General features: G+C 39.8%; 1 protein-coding gene across 2 annotated transcripts in view; it reads right to left on the bottom strand.

Moving 5' to 3' along the window:
• The window catches only part of micu2 (mitochondrial calcium uptake 2), an 82908-nt gene that overhangs the window by 13748 nt on the left and 50987 nt on the right, over nucleotides 1-18173 (bottom strand). The window contains exons 3-5 of one of the 2 annotated variants that reach the window (XM_066699642.1): nucleotides 7057-7089; nucleotides 3394-3425; nucleotides 3056-3131 (exon numbers count right to left, since the gene is read on the bottom strand). In XM_066699642.1, coding sequence (XP_066555739.1) covers nucleotides 3056-3131; nucleotides 3394-3425; nucleotides 7057-7089 — 141 coding nt within the window. The remainder of the gene's footprint in view (nucleotides 1-3055; nucleotides 3132-3393; nucleotides 3426-7056; nucleotides 7090-18173) is intronic. The other variant, XM_066699643.1, reaches the window with a different exon arrangement.

The raw sequence follows: 18173 nt of genomic DNA, 5'->3' as shown, positions 1-18173 counted from the left end.
CCGAGCACAGCTTACGGGGGGGATAGGATTGTTTGCTCCAATAATGCATTTCTATTTGGGCTGAGCGTGTTCCATGTTTATTCTGCACGTTGAAGAAAGGAACACTGCCTTTGTCATATTGAGTGCCGAGGAACAGAGAACTGTTATGCTGCTACTCAAAAGGATCAAAGAATTTCATCTTTGTAGCAAATCTGGCAGTAAACAAAAAGTGAGGACTAGTCTGCTCCTAATTCTCCTGAGAAAAGGCAATACAGAGAGCTGCCAAGGAGCTCGATTGCCCTGATAGTGTAACTAGGCCCTCTGCCAAGAAAGGGAAGACTGGGGGGGTCTGGACTGGGGGTTGGAGGAGATTCTTTTTATTAGAGACATGTCCTCTCCTCAAGGTGAATTAATGAGTCTCTGAAGGAAAATTCCAGTAGTTTGCTGTACATTTCTATAGAGATTTGTGTTTAGAGAAATCAGACCATGAGAACCCACTACACTGATGATGCGATTCAAATGAGCTCTGACTAGCACATACATATGCAGACACTCATCTTTACAAACCATAGAAAGTAATACACAGAGGTAACAATGAGGCAGCACTCCACACAGAGAAGATGGTAAAACAGGTGTCCTAATGGTCCGACCCTAGGAAGAATAATTGGCTGATACAAGTGGCAGAGTAGTAGAAAACCCATAGGGAATTGACTATTTTTACATGTCTGACTGCATCATAAGGTAGCTTTTAATAGGAAACCATATGTATCAGTCCTGCGGCTGCACCCTATTAAGATATTTAAATTATTCTCATGTCAGAAAAGTAGTATCTAGCTCTGGACGTCTCTGTATCAGTATCAGCTCACTGTATAGACCTCTCCCAACATCTTAAAAAGAACTTACCCAGTGGTAATAACACGCAAGCCCAAAAAGCATAACCTTCAAAAGCATCACAAGGAATATTAAAATGAAAACACATACAGTTCATGGTATGTTTCATTTATTTTATTGGAGCTTTAGGACACTAGGGAGTTCCTGAACTTGAGTTTTAGGAGAACAGAAATAATTGACAGCAATCTGCTTTCCAGTGAAGTGCAGCCTTGATTCCCAATAGACAGCTCGTTTGCCACATGTGTCAGAGCTCTAAGTGAGCCCAGAGGAGCCCATGTTTCCATTAGCAGCCCTGCCTAGTCTGAAACAATAGAATAAACGTTTCCATGTTTGCTTGATATGGTATTTAGCAACTGTCAGTCTTCGACATATGCGTTCCTTTGCAAACCATCATATGATTCAAATCTGGCTTGTGTCAAGTAGTTAGAAATCCTGTTTATTAGAAACTGATTTTTGTCTGTGGCTATTTTCAGAAAAATTGCAACCAAAACCAGCATTCATCGCTTTTGACCATTTGACCTTTCAGTATCTACAAAAACTTGTACGTAGCAAGTAGCACAGGTCAGACTGGGTATTCTTACTAGACTGGTCCTACAGTCAAACACTTTCTCGTATTTGCATTTAATGGAAAGTGCCACTAGAGGGAGTCAGACACCTTTTTAAAGAAACAGCCGTAAGATGTGTACTTGTTTGTAGCAGAGAATCACTACAAAACTGTCAAGGGACATTTTTTGTTTAAAGATTATGGAAAACACAAGTGACTGTAAAGCAAAAATTGAGAACTGCGTACATCCATTTAAGAGACACATGATGTCATATTCACGTGCCAGAGTAAATTAACAGGCATTTTATTGTCAGAGACTGAGGGGAGAGAAAGCTACTCAGCATCAACAAAACTAAACATTTTAAGAGTCATGTGGGAAAATAGGCTCTAAAAAAAATAAAATACATGCATTAACTAAAATGTATTAATTGGAAGATTGTTTGTTGAAGGAGAAGCCAATGTGAAGTTTATAAGCAGGCTCTCAGACCTTGAGATTTGTGTTTTATGTAAAAAACTATTCTATATTTTGAAGAAGGGGTGTAGCAGAAACAGACAGGAACGCCCATGCAGGGATGGAGGAATATGTCGTCACCACCTAAGGTGTGGTGTTCACATGGTTAGCCACGGGCTGAAGAAAAGCAGGACACGCCATCCTCCTGGACAGCACGGCAGCCCAAAGGTGGCGACACACAGGCCCGGCAGTAGGAAGACCCGGGTTACTTGATAGAAGAGAACCGCCCATTTACTGCAGCATGTGACGGAGTCAGGGAGCTCGGGGACCTGCCCTCGAGGCCATGGGAAAGGCTTTCTGGTGCTCTGGAGGGGTTAATCTGCGAGACAGACTGAAGACTACACCCAGAGACTTGGGTGTGAGAGCAGGCATCGGAGAGTTCCCCATAAACGTTCAGGGTGGAGCCAGGAGGCCTGCTGGACTGGAGCTGGTGCTTCAACTCCAGTCAGGTCTCTGTATGTAATTACGGGAAATTTACTGCCTGACACCTAGACCGCTTCGGTACATAACCTCAAAAACACTGAAATGCTATACATTACCTCACCCGCACCACAATGAATTTCCACCGTGCTGTACATGACTTTGTGCTCAGCCTGACGTCAGCCCTCTTTATAGATACACACAATAGCCGCCGGTGGCGTAGCGTAGCTTTTGCGATGATCAAATACACAACGGACCTTCAAAAGACTGCGAGCTGTAAAACTAACGGCTGAGAATATCCTCGGTATTCAAATCAGGGGGGAGCTAAGATAAAGTGCAGTTTTCTTTCCTTGATAGTTCCCAGCCAATGATATTGCCAAAACCTCCCCATCCAGACCAATTTGAAGGTGACACACAGAGTCTGAAGAAAGTAAACTTAAAAAAAAATCTTTCCACTCCACTGCCAGATTTGCGCAGATCGCAAATTGAACTCCAGATAATGTTTTCCAAAATGATGTTTGAGTGGAACTGGCATCCTTATTTTCCTAATCTGTGTTGACTCTCGCTTTAAACTATTACAGTTGCTATCCAACCCATGGAACAACAAATTTGCTCCAGAGCAAAATGCTTTGAAAAATCACTCTGCTTATGTTCCACCATAAAATTTTGTAATTTCTAAGGAGTATCAAAAGTCTGAGCTGCAGGCTTACCATGATCCCCAAGAGTCCTGAAAAGGCTGGGACCAGTCTTCGTTTTGGTTGCTGCGTCCAGCATACTGTAAACGTCCTACAGACACCACAAAAACACAATACCCATCAATAAACATCAGCGCAATGTCAATGCAATCGCAGCATCACTGTGGACATTAAAGTGGAGACGTTCAAAACACGGAGATGGAGAATCCACCGTTCTAATGAACTCCTGGTTTCAGGGGAAAATGACAGAATTTACAATCAGATTTGCCATCAGGTGCAAGGACATATATTGTTCAACAGCAGTGATGCTGAAGACGACAACCTAAAACTCAACAATGTAGCTAGTTGCTCACCTTTTTGGTCAGTAGCTTTTTGTACAGCTTGCCTGCAAAATAGGAATGGAAAATACAGCATTAACCTTCACCACTTATTAGAAATTCAGCGTGTGCCCAAACCTTATCACTCGTCAATCGGTACTGAGGAGAGCAGTCTATTCGGTCCTGTCCAAAACACACTGCTCCCATACAGCTGCATCCCAAGGTCCACACCAAAACTGGGTACACACCCCTGGTCAGTGAATCAAGGTCTCCCTTCATTTATCATCTAGAGAGACCCCTACCACAACTTAGACTGTCCTTCTGCAAGAGCATGTGTGGACCACAGGCCTACATTCACAAGGCACAAAGGCTCATCAAATCCACTGCTACAATAAGATAGACATTCCTGCAGAAGGGAAAAGGAGCTGAGATTACAAAGCACTCTTTGGCAACAATCCATCAGTGCCAGTGTGTGTTACAATTTGGATCATGCTTGCAGAGTCTTAATTGCTTTAGCATATTATGAACAGTGTGTTTGATTACCAGTATGAGACAAACAGGGCTTTAGTACAACAGAGAGAACTATTGCGTGCTGTGATGTAGGGAGATGTGAAAAAACTGTATACAGATTGCTTTGTGTTCATCCAAGCTGCTCCTTTCAAAGAGTTGATTGGGACGTCTCTGCTACTTCAGAAGACGGACTGAGAAGTCTTGGAAATATGCTGCTCAAGAGGGCTATAAAAAGATGCTTCTTGAGAGAACCATGTTTTATACATGAATGTATCATTGGGAAGATCATCATCTGATCTTTTTTTAGAGCCTAAGTGTGTTAAATATAGAATTAAAAGGACTTCTTATGTCCCTCAAAGTATCACTCTCTATGGATGCAACCATCCATTCATACTACTGACAGCAATGACAAAAAAAAAGGAACGGATGTGTTTTGTAGGCCTGAAGAGAAGAATATATAAAGAGTCAGTGTGTGTTTAAGATTTTTAACAAGAGTACCTCACAAACTTGCAACAACTTACAATGCAAATCCATAGGGTGTAAGTGTAAAGAATCCTGCAGTGTTAACTGCACAATTGGAAAACAAATCTCATTGTTTTCCAGCAGTCCTTTGTCAGCACACAAGTGAAGCTGTATCTAAATATATTCACATTGATTAGAGGAACAACCTCAGAAATGTGTTAGATGAATGTGACCCTGTCTATATCGGTCTTCAACACAGCCCCCTGTCATCCTTGGAGAAAAATTAAAAATAAAATAAAATGAGCTGATAAGACATCAGATTAGAGCAAACATGCAGGCGGTGGGACATGCAGACATGCAGCTGAGCCAAAGACACACTGCAGGAAGATTTAGCCATGGTATTCGATCACGGCAAGACGACACATGCAATGATTAGCAAATGCATGCAGCGGTTGCGTAGGTCAGACCTGACATGCGTTGCTCTGAAGCATTCCACACTAAAGCCAGGCCGAAGATGCATGGAGCAAAGCCAGTTATTCACGATCTGCTATGCATGACATCAATCAATTTCAACAGACGAAAACAAAAAAACTAATTCAGCGAGTATCTAGAAAGTGTTTAAAATGACTTATTTTGTGGTTAATTTCTGATGTGAATGTATGTCTATAGATTGATATAGATATAAACCATGTCCAGTATTCCAGTAATGAAAGGTTCTTTTCTCTCAAGGGAATGGATATGATTTTTATTCTTTACATTATATATATATATAAAAATCTATTAAGAATGTATTATTCCATACTTTAATGACGGAATTAAGCTTTACTTCAGTAAAAGAATAAAAAATACAAGGCTAATAGTACATTATCTGTACAAATCTGGTATTTTATTAGTGTAAATGTTGTCTATATCTAAGCATTTCTTCTATAGCTGCCTGAGACCACAAAGAACATGATTAAATAATAATAAAATTAACAAAAAACAGGGAACTTGTGTCTTGTCTCAGAAACTTATCAGCTGTGCAGGTTCACCTACGCTAGATTATTCCTGTCTTCTGCGGGAGCCTGTGCCAAGTCTTGTCTGCTTATAGGGAGTGAAGTCTCTTAGTCACATCATTTACAGATATGCCTTATTACAGACCCTCCTTACACTGCTTCTCAGAGATGACTGCATTGTCTCTGGCAGTGAGTGGGCAGGACACAGGGGGTGCCCCATTTAAAAACACAAGAGCATTTAACATGATAGATGCCCTCTGACAGGAAAGGAAAGGTGTTCCGTGACTGACGTGAGAAAGTTATGGCACCCAGCTCCACGGCAGGGCTTGATGTGTGTGTGAGATACGAGCCTGTGTCTCTGAGCTCTAAAGTCTACACACAGCCCTCATTCGGGGCCTAGGCTTTTGGCATGTCAGGCCCTTGTTAGGTCTTTGTGGCTCTGGAGCTGGGAGTTCAGATGGGGTCTGTGACCCAACCATGTGTGTGCAGGATTCCCCCTAAACAGTTTCTGTGCATTAGGTGGAATCACAATCACTACAACTGACTAAGTGATTGATTGACAGCGGCTATTAAAGAAGGACAATTTAACAAAGTTGATCCAATATGTTACAGATTGTACCATAAGGAAATCAATAGAACTCATTGACCTTAAAGAAAAGGATCACTGCACATTTCCCAACAACACTACACTGCAATATAGGCATTTAGCAGTTTCCTCCATTTATGATGAGCAGTGTATTGTACAGTACTTATAATTTAAATGTCTCATCACTGAATGTCAGGATGAGAACTCAACAAGCCTGCTGGGAAAGGGGAATCGAGTTGGACCTCAAATTTTGCAGCTGCTTGCAATCCATTTGTATTAGAGGAAATATTCCTAAAGTCTGAGGGTGGGTTTGTACTTGGCAATTACTTTGAGCAATAATTGCTAATAAGAAAATTGCCTTGTTGAACAGAGTGAACAAGATTCCTTGCAATAATATTGCTGGGGGTCAGAAAGGTCGCAGGGTGACCCTTAGCTGAAGTCCTCATGTCCGTTTCTACTTGAATCATGAGGGTCAAGAGAGACGCATCTTTTCTCTTTGGAGGTAAAAAAAAAGTTAATTATCCAAATAAACACTGCAGGCCCTCATTAAAAGAATGAACCAGGTGAGTCATCGAAATATCCACTATAAAGTCCAAATAAGACCGCACACTGTCACATAGTGCTCTTGATCATCGTGTGCGGTCTGCTGCATTGTGCGTTCATAAAATCTTGAATCACCATGAAACTTCCAGCAATATTGGCAGTAATAAATTGACATGCATGTTTTAAATGCTGTCAATTAATTACGAATGACTACTGACAGCAAGTATTCCCTGTAATAGGCCCAAAGTGTAAAACCACCCTCAAGATCTTTTATTGGGCTTTCTTTTGGAGTTGTTGTTAGGCAATTGTCAGGCAAACAGATGCTCAGAGATCACCGTTACCTGCGAGTGAACATCTTCTATCTGAAATACCACCTCATATGGAGCTCTTGTGTAGAAGGTACTGATAAGAAATTACCACTTAATTATTATTTAATCTTAAAACATATTTTTTTCCTGTACAAGAGTACAACAAGTGGCATTACTAGGTAAAAAAAAAAAAACAATGTCTATAATAAGACACTCCACATGAGGAATTGTACTTTACTCCTTGTGTTAGTTTTTAAAGAAAAGGAAAAAATGTATATATCTGTTGATATCTGACCTCTCGCAGGGTGACTGTTCCCGTGGTTCGCCTCTAAAGGGGGAAACAAATGGAGAGTTTAATTATACTGAAGATGAGAAGAATATATCCTGGTCTTCAACAATGCAGTCTTACCTTGTCTATGCAAATAAAGGAGAACAGCTGGTGCCTAACCCCAGTAAATCAGTGTACAATGTTTTACTTGATATGACATAATAAGGTTGGTCAAAAACAGGAAGCTCAACTGCTTGACACATGACACACCTTACAATAAACACATAATTTAAAATAAATAATTAAAACATTGGCTGTAAATACCTGTGTCAAGATATGAACTAAACTTGGAAAGGTAACAAATTCTAGCAACTTTTACCATGCAGAAAGGGTGTTAGCTTTCTCTCAAAGAGTGAAAAGATGTTTCAGTGACTTTTGGGTGAGGAAAAAGAAGTGAATAAAAGAAAGATAAAAGTGATGGGGGGCTTCAGTGAGAGTGATGCAAGACAGTTAGGCACTGCACAAGGCTTGGCCAGCAGTCTGTCCTTCCCCCCTAGCCTCTCATGATGTCACCTCATCTTCTTTCCATAGGAAATACTTCATCAATGACTCTCACCAAGGACAAGGTTAAGAGAATGTTTCAGCAGTGAGCTGCATTTCCTAGACAATTAACTCTGATTAAAGAGTATGTCAAGATGCTTTAAAAAGCAATAGCAGGCCTGCAATCCCACATGTTGCATTTTTAGGTAGCATGTCAATTTCCAAAGAAATCCAAGCAGCATCCACATGCATCAAAGTCTGTGTGGGGCAAATGTTAGTTGTTATGCAGTCTAGGATTTGATTTTCAGTGTCAGTGGTGTTAAACCTCATGGTAAGCAGTCTCTTTGTGTGGGCAGGCTTCATTCGATACACTTACTGCATGAAGAGGGTAATACTGTTTAGGACTGGGGTTAAAGATCAAATATTACATCAAATAAAAAATGTATTTATAAAATAAATAAACATGAAATCTGAAAGAACACAAGAATCAATGACAAAACAAATCATCCGACTGCTGAACATTACAACATCAAAAAATCACTTGTAGGCTGAATGAAGAAGAATTAATGAATGATACGAAGTGCTGTAAAAGAAGGACAGGGCAGGCCAGGCATATGAAGTGAACGGCCACAGAGAGGTCATGCTCAGGTCAGGGTAGGCCTGACAGCGAGGGGGAGAGTAGGGCCCTGTTTAAGATATCAATTGCTCTTACAATCACTCCCTTCCTCCCTGCCTCCCACCAGACAGCTGCAGAAGGTGATGTAAATGTGTGGCGAATGACTAAATGAATGAACGAACAAACAAACAAAAAACAAAGTTTGGCAAAAGTTGCAGTTTGATGCTTCTTTAGCTGCATTTTTCTCCTGAAGAAGACCCTGACTGCCCTAAAACAGGCCGAACTAGCTAATCATTATTGTATATTGATCCTTTCTGTCTAGCTTTGTAGCAGACAGCCCAATGATATGCAAAAGAAGGATGATTATCTAGACTGATAATATCTTTGGCAGGGGACTAGTGATGTGCAGTTCACAAACGTTTTGTTCTTTTTGAATGAATCATTTTGGTGAATGATGTGAATTGGGTCCGTGTCCGTATTGAATCGGCTCTTTTGATTCACCATGTGAACAGCAGCGGTGCTCAGAAGCCGGTGACCCGCCTATCGAATCTCGTTCAATGACTCTCTGACTCTCGAGCCCGGTGGATTCGTTCGTCCTGATGAGTTGTTGAGTGCTATGAGACCAAAGACCGTATGTGCCATGTTGGTTCCAAATTCCCTCTTGCTTAGTGCATAAGAAATAAATATGTATGAGCTAAAATGGAGTCAGTTACATCATACAGACCAAGTATAGACTACTGTCAGAAAATGAGATTAGACATTTATGCAATATTATATACTGTACATAATGTGTGTGTGTATTACAGTATATATATAATACATCAATATGAGGTCTGTTTTTGTAATGTTTTATACACATAAAACATTTTTCACAAATTATTAATACTTGTAAGTCATCTTGAGGTAAATCAAACAAAATGACCTATAATAACGATATTAATAATAATAATAATAATAATAATAATAATAATAATAATATTTCTTAGCAGACGCCCTTGTCCAAACAATATATTACATTTAATTAGATTAATCGTGTTGGCTAAATAATGTTAATGCTTCAAACTGTTGTTATCTGTGGGATTTTAAATATATATTTGTCACAACTGTATTTAATTTAACCCAGTCAAATATAGACTTTTCCTAGCTTTTGTGGTGTGCAGTGAATGACTCGTTCTTTCCGGTTCAAGTCTATCTAACCCGTCCTGATTCGGTCTGCATTGGTTCGAGTCAGTGAATCAGTGAATCAGTGAACAAAATGAACGAAATGAATCGATTCACCAAACTGAACTGAATCAAATTAATCAAGTCACAAAAAATAACTGAACTGCCCATCACTACAGGGGACGCTACTGTTGAAAAATAAAGATGGCCTCCCTGAAGCTGAGATTTCCTTCTTGTATGGATCTAACCTGCAGAAAGATTTCTATTTATCTAAATGCAGTGACAGAAAAAAACATATCCTGATTCTCTTATCTCATAACAGATATTAGATATTTCTTGGTACATTTCCTTCAATGTGGAAACTGCAGAGTAAATGAGAATTCCAATTATGACCATGGAAGAAAAATGCTGCTTCACAATTACACACTCTAACACAACATACAGGGCTAAGACAGCCGATTTGTATGTTACCCTTTGTGTGGAAATGGCTAGTTTATAAGCTGAATAAGGCACCAGCAACACCCCTGCAGCAGCACAGTCCTTCTAACTTTCCTAAAGCTTGTTGCAATGCAGCTCCTGTGAGAAACAAAGTCACCTTCCCCTCTGCTGCAGCCTTGGCAATGCACACGAATGCAGTGAGATGAAAGGCCACCTCTTAAAAGCTAGGAGGAGATTTGACGTGATTGTGCATTGAGCCCTGTGCTCTGCAAATACAGGAAACATCTGTAGGACCAAACAACTGAGTTTCTACTCTGTCTCAAAACAACCTGCAAGACAATCCTTTTCTTAACCTAATGCATGTGCTTTTATCAACTATCCTGCAGGAGATTCAATGTAGACTGTTTAAGTTTTTCACATAGTTGTAAGTGATGTGGGAGAGCTGGTAGTGAAGACTGATTTTAAAGGTCAAACGACTACCCGACGGGAGAAGTCTAAATAAGAAATGTTCTTTTGGTTCTCACATTATCATGCAAGATAACAATTTCCTTTGAATTTGTTGCTCCTATTGTTTCCCAGGCCAATTGAGAATACCAGAAAAACTATGCAGAACTAATTACAAGGAAGAAGTATGACATTGAAGGAAAATCGCACCACACACTGTTCTGAAGCCCATTGGTAAAGCATTGCCTGCACCAATATGTGGGCAACACAGAAACACCACATATTTGGCCTGAAAAAAACATTTCCCAGTGTGAGTCCCGACAAAGATCCATGGGAATTTTTTTTTTTTAAATGACAGGTATATTATTAAGCTTAAAAATAACTTATGTGCATGATTAATGCGATGCTGACCACGGCTCTGATTTTCTGAAGGTAATGTTGCACAGATCACACTAGAGAAATCCGTGGCACTCCTGCTGCAGTCCCATGACAATCTTCACAAGCCCACGTCTGCTATCTTATCGACTCCCTGACAGCTCCAGTGTGTGCACACCTACTGTCTCGGCTCGTTACAGTTCACATCATCGTTACTTCTCTCCATCGCCATTTTTCAAAGTGTTAATGCGCCAAATGAGATGCTGAGGCGTACCCTGTTGAGATAAGGGACAGATCTGCAGTGTGCACGTATTTAAAATAAAACCGGGGCTAAAAATAAAGAAGAAACATTTTAAGTGCTTTGCCCCAAAGTGCACTCTCCTTAATATAAAGCAGCAGTCGGTGCACCGGTCTGTGCAAATGTGTTTTTCATTACCAAATAAGTCAAATATTTTTTATCTGGTGTTGAAATTCCCAAGTGTTTTATCCAGCTTTTAATGAGGGGGGGGGGGAAATGCAAAAGCCTCTTAAACTGCATTAACATCAATTAACATGAATGCAAATGCTGGTGCACTAGTTGTTAACACCTTTTGTGAATCAATGCTGCATAATGAATAGAACATGGAGGCGGCTTTGTGCATACAGGTGCAAGCCCAGAGTAAGTGCACTTTTTCCCCCCCTTCATTAATCTCTTTATTATTAAGCCATATTGAAAACACTCACTCTGGTGTCATCCAATTGACTTGTTGCTGGAAGGAGTAAGTACATGAACAACATGACGACGATTTCAGCTGCCAGATGCTTGCGATTTTGAGGGGGAAAAAATTTGATACAGAAAGTTAATTTGTACTTTATTTGCACTGCCAGGCTGCCTGACATGTCTTTATCCTTTAGTTGCAAATATAATGTAATGCATTCCTTTAGGCAGTGTTGGTTGTCTGCACAAACCTCTCAGAGCTGCAGAGTTTTGTAAACTCATTATTCATTTATTTGCATGCAGCTTTCTGGGAGGACTGTGCATCATACAGGCATTCGATTCATGTTTTCGCCACGCACACGCCCATGCACACTATTGTTGCTTTGTCCAGTGGGGTTCCCTTGACACAGGAGACGATCATTGATTAGTACATTAGTAGTATACAACTAATTTCCACAGATGATATTTTAATACAATGAGTCAATGAATGCTTCCATAGATACACAACAGTAGACTCCCATCAACCAGGCAGCTTGTGGAGCTTGCTTCTCTATTTTTGGATCTGTGTTATATTTTATATACAGGCCCTGGAAAAACAAATCAAATCGTAACTACACAAATCGACACTTGAATAAATGCTGAATACTCCACTCGAGTGATAAATAGGAAAGAATGTTAAATATGTGTTGCAGCTGTGTTTCCAGATCACTTGAGCTCTCCAATAACAGAAGCAGTGTGTCTGTCAGTGGGAGTCATGGAGAAACCCCTCACTGGGCCTGGACTGTACAGACCTGTGTGTCAGCAGTACTATAAGGTGTTCCACTAAAGAGGAAATCAGGTCGACAAAAAAAAACAACACATTACTTTTTTTTTTTTTTTTTGCTGCAGTCACCTGGCCTTCTCAGCTGACATTAATATGCATTTGTTTTTCTATTCACAATGTGAAAAAGACAGAACAGCAGGCAAGGGAACTGAGCTGTCACACAGTCACAGTGCTTTCCTCCAAATCTGGTGACTGTGTGTGCTGTGTTGTGCTGTAAAGCTATCTTTATATGTGGCTAGTTGAACTAGTAGGAAGCATAGTGTTTGAAACATTTGCTTCTAAATAGTGGTGCTTCCTTCCTCCATAATGATTAAGTACAAAATAAATAAAAAGGAAAAGGAACTCTGGAGGTAGACTATCCATTAGTTTCAAAAGCTTAGTGGTTACATTTGTTGTAAGGAAATTACAGATGGAATTAGAAGATAATCTACTAATACGATCCATCTATCACAGGATTCAGAAGGTAACCCTTTCTTGTGCAATATATACATGAATCATAGACTAAAGGATTATATATTACAATAATTATAACAATAATAATCACATAAATATATCAGTGATTATCACTGTCTACAATAAAAGAATTGCTTATAATGCTGCCTCCGTAAAACTTTATTTTTAAACCCTTACTCTACTGTCAGGCATGGAGTTAGTTTTGTTACAGTGGTTTCCAAGGAGGAGAAAACAGAAAAAAAACAGCTGCAAGTTCAGTGCATGTGGGCACAAGTATTTCAAAACCTGATCCCTTATCTTTTTCCATCCTAGGCTTTCAAGTGAATGACAGCAGGCTTTATTGGGGCTTTCTAATACAAGACATTAACAAAATAAACATGGGAATCTCAAAATGATGTGTCAAGTGTGATTTTAGAAACCATTCATTTAATCATCTGGGTTTAAAAAAAAAAAGTATTTTATGAAATATAAACAGAGCACTGTCGAATGTTGGCGAACGGCTATTTGTAAGTAATGTTTAAGGTTTATCTATGTGCTCAATCTACTGGGGGAGGTAAAGAGAGATGTCAGCATTTTGATTTGTCTAATTTTATGTCTGCATTCAAAACTCACAATCTAGAATGGACTTCCAAACCAGACCATCTGGCACGTCTTAATTTAGTTTCCTTTTGCATCAAATCAAAACTATACACACACAGTAGTTTATGTCAATAATCAAATTCAGTCTGTCGAAGACGAAATGTAATAAAGATATTCAGACTTCAATGGAATTCAGAATCTTCCGGCACTACTCTGTCAATAGCTCATTACCAAACCATCAAAGTCTCCCATCTGTTAGCAAATTTAACTATGGAATTTGGAGACCCCAGCTAACATAGTTTTTACAATCTCCTTCATCCACATAATTCAGGTCCAATGTCACTGCTAATGATGGACTACAAAAATCAAACCCTGAAATTCATGGTCGTTATCTAGAAGCAGTAAATCTAGTCTCTGGCTGATTGAAACTTAACCCAGCTTAGTTAAAATGTAGGTTTTAAGTAGCAAATATTTTAACAGTGCATTGTTCAAACCTATCACCCTTCTTGTCTTCAGTAGACAACTGCAATCGCTTCTTTGACTACAAGAAAATTCAGATTCAGTGGTCACAGGTGTTTTTAACGAAGTTTACTGTGGTCTGATGGTAATATTCTTCAGCTGATTGCAACCTAACACTAGTCACCCTAGAGAGCATCTTACTGAAGTGTGTGTTGTTTTTGTTTGCTTTAATTTATTGTATTCAGTGTAAACTGGGATTCCAAAAGTCTAAGAACATTAGATGCCAAACAGACAGAACTTCTAGCCACACAGAAAAAGTTGGAGATATAGTGGTTGGGATTAGTCTTTGACAGTGAGACCTGGATGGAATAAAATCCTGAGACATGATCTCAGCACATGAAAGAGACCAAGGCAATCTGCATTCCTGAAGCAGAAAATCCACACTGCTGCCCCAGACCAAACAGCAGCACTAGGTCAACTGTTACAATATACTGCTGAGTGGTGAGTTTCTGCAATATGCCTCTCCTTGTACTCTTTGCCTTAAACACGTTAGAACATAAGATTTTGGTTGCACTGCACCTTAAGAGAGGCAAAATCAATAGCGTAGGTTTAGCATGGCAAACACACTATATGATTGAGGTCCAAAGTGTTGGTTTGGAATTGAAGATATGTCGACATAACCTTCATAACTGGTTACTTACAGCACATAAATCCTCATCTTGGTCATATTTTTAGACATCCTGTGCCTAAAATAGCTAAGCTGTAGCAGAGCATTTTGTTTTAAGTGGATTCATACTTCTGCTACGATGGATTTTTACAAGGCAGCTGGGCAGGAACAGTGACTTGCGACTTGCCCAGACCGTCACTGGCCAGGAAGCAGTGGAGAAGTGATTCCATTCCAGCTGGTCCTGGCTTTTCTTTTCCACCGTCAGACCACCCAGCCTCCGTAATCTACAATTGCTCTGCAGTGCTCTTTGAACAGTGCCTTGAAATGTTTGATCTGATGTGCTCTACAATGTGGTTGAAATCCTGTGGCGAGGTCATTGTTTTGGTTGTCAATTTCAAACCCAAAATGTGCTGTAAGTGCCATTAGAGACTGTGCTGATATTGCAGTTGGATTGTCAACAGCGAGAAGAAATATGTTGCTTGTTGATATAATTTTTTTGGTCTCTGACCATGACTCGGTCACAGCAAACTCAATTATACTCTAAACCACTTAAGAAAAGGAAAAAAACAAGGTCCTGGGAATCATGTCTGTGGAAGTGAGAATTTCTCACTCAAGTTTCCCCTTAAGCAGAAAAATTTTAAAGTGCCCATTATTTCCCACCAAGTATTTTCTATTTCTGCAGTGTCTGCATCATTTCTGAATATTGTTTGGATTTTCAATTCAGTCACTGCCACAGCTAACACATTTTTGTTGTGATAACCATGCCAATGACTGGCTTGAAATGTCCCAAGCCTTTTCAAGATAAATAAATACATAAAAAAAACAGAAATAAATGTGAGGTTTGGACCACTTTCTTTCTGTTGAAGAAACGTCTCTCAAGGAAATGAAATGACTGGGTGAGGGGAGGCATGACCTGAGGATCACTGTCTGAGAACAAACGCCTCAGAGATCTCTTCAAAATTAGCCTGGAATAATAGCTGTAGGTGGCATTTATTTTTTCCTGTTCCAGAACTCCAACCTAATCCCATTAACGGATTAATGATCTAGGTGTGGCAAGAAAAGGAAAAACGTTTAACCCAGTAATCCATAGTGTTGATGTAATTGTACCTTAAATCTGTTGCCTACTTAAATTTCGTCAATGAAATAATCTAAGATATTAAAAAAAAAAAATAGCATGACTTGTTCTTATTTTCTTATTAGCTGCATAGCAGTGCAGAAAGGATAGGCTTTCCACTACAGACAATTGTAACACATTACAGAGAATTCTGGAGAAGACTCGAATGAGAAGAATAGAAGATTAAATTCCAATGTTGGAAGACAGGCGCAAAACGCTGAGAAATTATACGAAAACAGAAGCTTTTTTGTATTTGTTGGTACTTTTTAAGAACAATTTTCAGAGCCTTTTGGTTGCTGTTGAGTACACCATCGATACTCGTTATCACACAGGCAAGTGTCTCTAGGCCTCAAAGGCTATTCAGGAAGGTGCTAAACTTGCCAAAATTGGTGTCAAACAATATCCAAGGTTGCAGAAGAAGTCAGTTTGTTTCCCTGACACAGACTGGGGCCACCGATGACATCGCTATACGACATCCTGACTTTGTAAGTGCTACAAAAAACTAATCTAGTAAGAGCCGCTGTGATTGGCCACAGCAAGAGACCCGACCTGCCCAGTCCAGCAGAACCCCTCTGGCCTAGAGTGTTTTGGTGATTCTCTGAGTCTTAAATAACATGATATTCTGTGTCTATGCTTAACAGTTTAACAGTAAGAGTAGAACTTAACAGCACTAAGGCCTGTTGACTTCTTCCGTTTTACATTTCAACACATTTCAACAGTAGAGCCCTGCATTTCAGCCCGAGCCCGATGGGCCCCGACTTATTTACACCTCTCGGGCCGGGCTTCGGGCCAATTTTCACGTCATAGTTCACACGCAGGCCAGGCATTGGGCCTGTTTTAGGCTCCTCCTCCTTTTTATATTTTAGACATTAATTAATTAAAAGAAACTATGAGAAGTTGATGATGGTAAAACAAACATAGAAAGATTTTATATAATCTATCACACTGACACGCATGACACAGTCTGCTCACTCACACACATGCACACAGGTTTCCCACGGACAACACGAGATCATGCTACCGCGCCTGTGCAGACCGGCTCGCACGGTGTTAGTTGGCAGCGGCAGCAGCAGCAGCAGCAGCAGCGTGTCTTCAGCGTAGCTGGAAGAGGACAGAAGAAAGCAGGACTGGACTGAAACCTCCACTGTGGATGCTGGGCTTTTTCTCCACGATGCTCTGTAAAAGACTGTTCTTCTGGCTGTAGCCATGTTAAGACTAGGAGGCTGTCTTGTTTTTTGTTTGATTGGACTTTATTGTCATTAGTCTAACTGTTGGAAACTATTGGAAATAAGAATGGCCATGTTCTGTGGTGACGCCTTGATTTTTGAGGTAAGGTAAGATAACCTGCGTGTTTTATTTTATGTGTTTAGATCGTACAGCCCGTACACTCCATTGCGAGCAGCAGAGCAGCCTGGTCAGCTTGTCAAAAATGCCTTTTTACTGTGGTGGTGATAAACATTTAAACTAACATTGTGTGATATGCTTGAAGTGTTTTATATCTATCGATTTTATTGTAGGCAAGTCAAGTGTTGATTTGAGAGGCTAAATTGATCAAACGTGATCAACTCACTGTCGGCCGCTGGCCACTTGGTCGTCACTTTAAAAAACAAAAACTAATTTAACAAACAAAAAATGCTCCAAACATTTTTCTAAATTAACTTAATAAAGAAACAAAAAGAAATATAACTACTTTGCCATTAAAAACAAAACTGAACTATTTTAATGGCTGCAACAGTAGTATAGGCTGTGTAATGAAAAAAACAAAACAAAAAAAAAACACGGGCTCCAGTCGGACTCGGACCGATAATTGTGATAAGCTGTCGGACAAGGGCCGGGCTGGGGCCTGAGCGTCTCGGGCCAGGGCCGGGCTGGGGCCTAGATTTGACACCTGTGCAGGGCTTTACTCCCAAGTCAATACTTTCACACTGTTGCACTGATTATGTTTTTTGGAGTGCCATTTCAAGTGCACCTCCAATACCAGTTAGAACCAGTCAGCTATTAAAACAAAACAAGGCCCTTTGAGAAAAAGAGTCGCATCTTCAGACCATTTGAATCTGCATTCCACGATCTCACTGCACAGGTAGCGGATAAAAGTGTCTCGCTGAACATCAATGTTTATGTGAAATTTGCTCTGGGTCTGTTTTGTGACAATACCAAAATACCACCAGAATATCTTCAGTTATGAATGTAAAAAGCCGTTAAACCTTTAAAGCCGTTTTGCGAGTCACTTGAACTGCAAGAACACGTGTGAATATTTACCTATACATCTAAATCACTATTATAGATGTGTCAAGTTCGTTTCAGCCAATTCTCACTTCCTCTGCATTCAAAAAGGTCTTTGCAGAACACGCTGTAAATGATTAATATATATTTACAGTAGATAAAACACATTATCACAAAGAAAACACTACATTGCAAATGTCGAGTGTTAGGAAGTGACAAACTAGGCCGACACCAGTCACTTATCCCTGCTCCAATAAAACAAACAAACAAAAAAAACTCTAAAAGCAACACATTAAAACCTCAAATTACAAATCAGATTAATAACAGATTTGATTTCCTTATTTATGTAACAATGCAAAAGTAGAAGACTGAGTCAGTAGACTAGAGCAGACAAATCTATTGGGTATAGTATGGACACAGGTTATTAGAAGGCAAAGCAAACTCAAATGATACTCCTATTAGCCACACTGATTAGCCAAATTAAAGGCTGCATTGTGATTTTAAAATTAAAGACGCCACCATTATACACATACTCAAGTCTACAAGTCACAGAGC

This window comes from Amia ocellicauda, chromosome 3 (assembly GCF_036373705.1).
Source record: "Amia ocellicauda isolate fAmiCal2 chromosome 3, fAmiCal2.hap1, whole genome shotgun sequence".
NCBI classification, from domain to species: domain Eukaryota; kingdom Metazoa; phylum Chordata; class Actinopteri; order Amiiformes; family Amiidae; genus Amia; species Amia ocellicauda.
The sequence above is the reverse complement of the archived record's forward strand: the minus strand, read 5'-3'. Positions and strand labels throughout refer to the sequence as shown.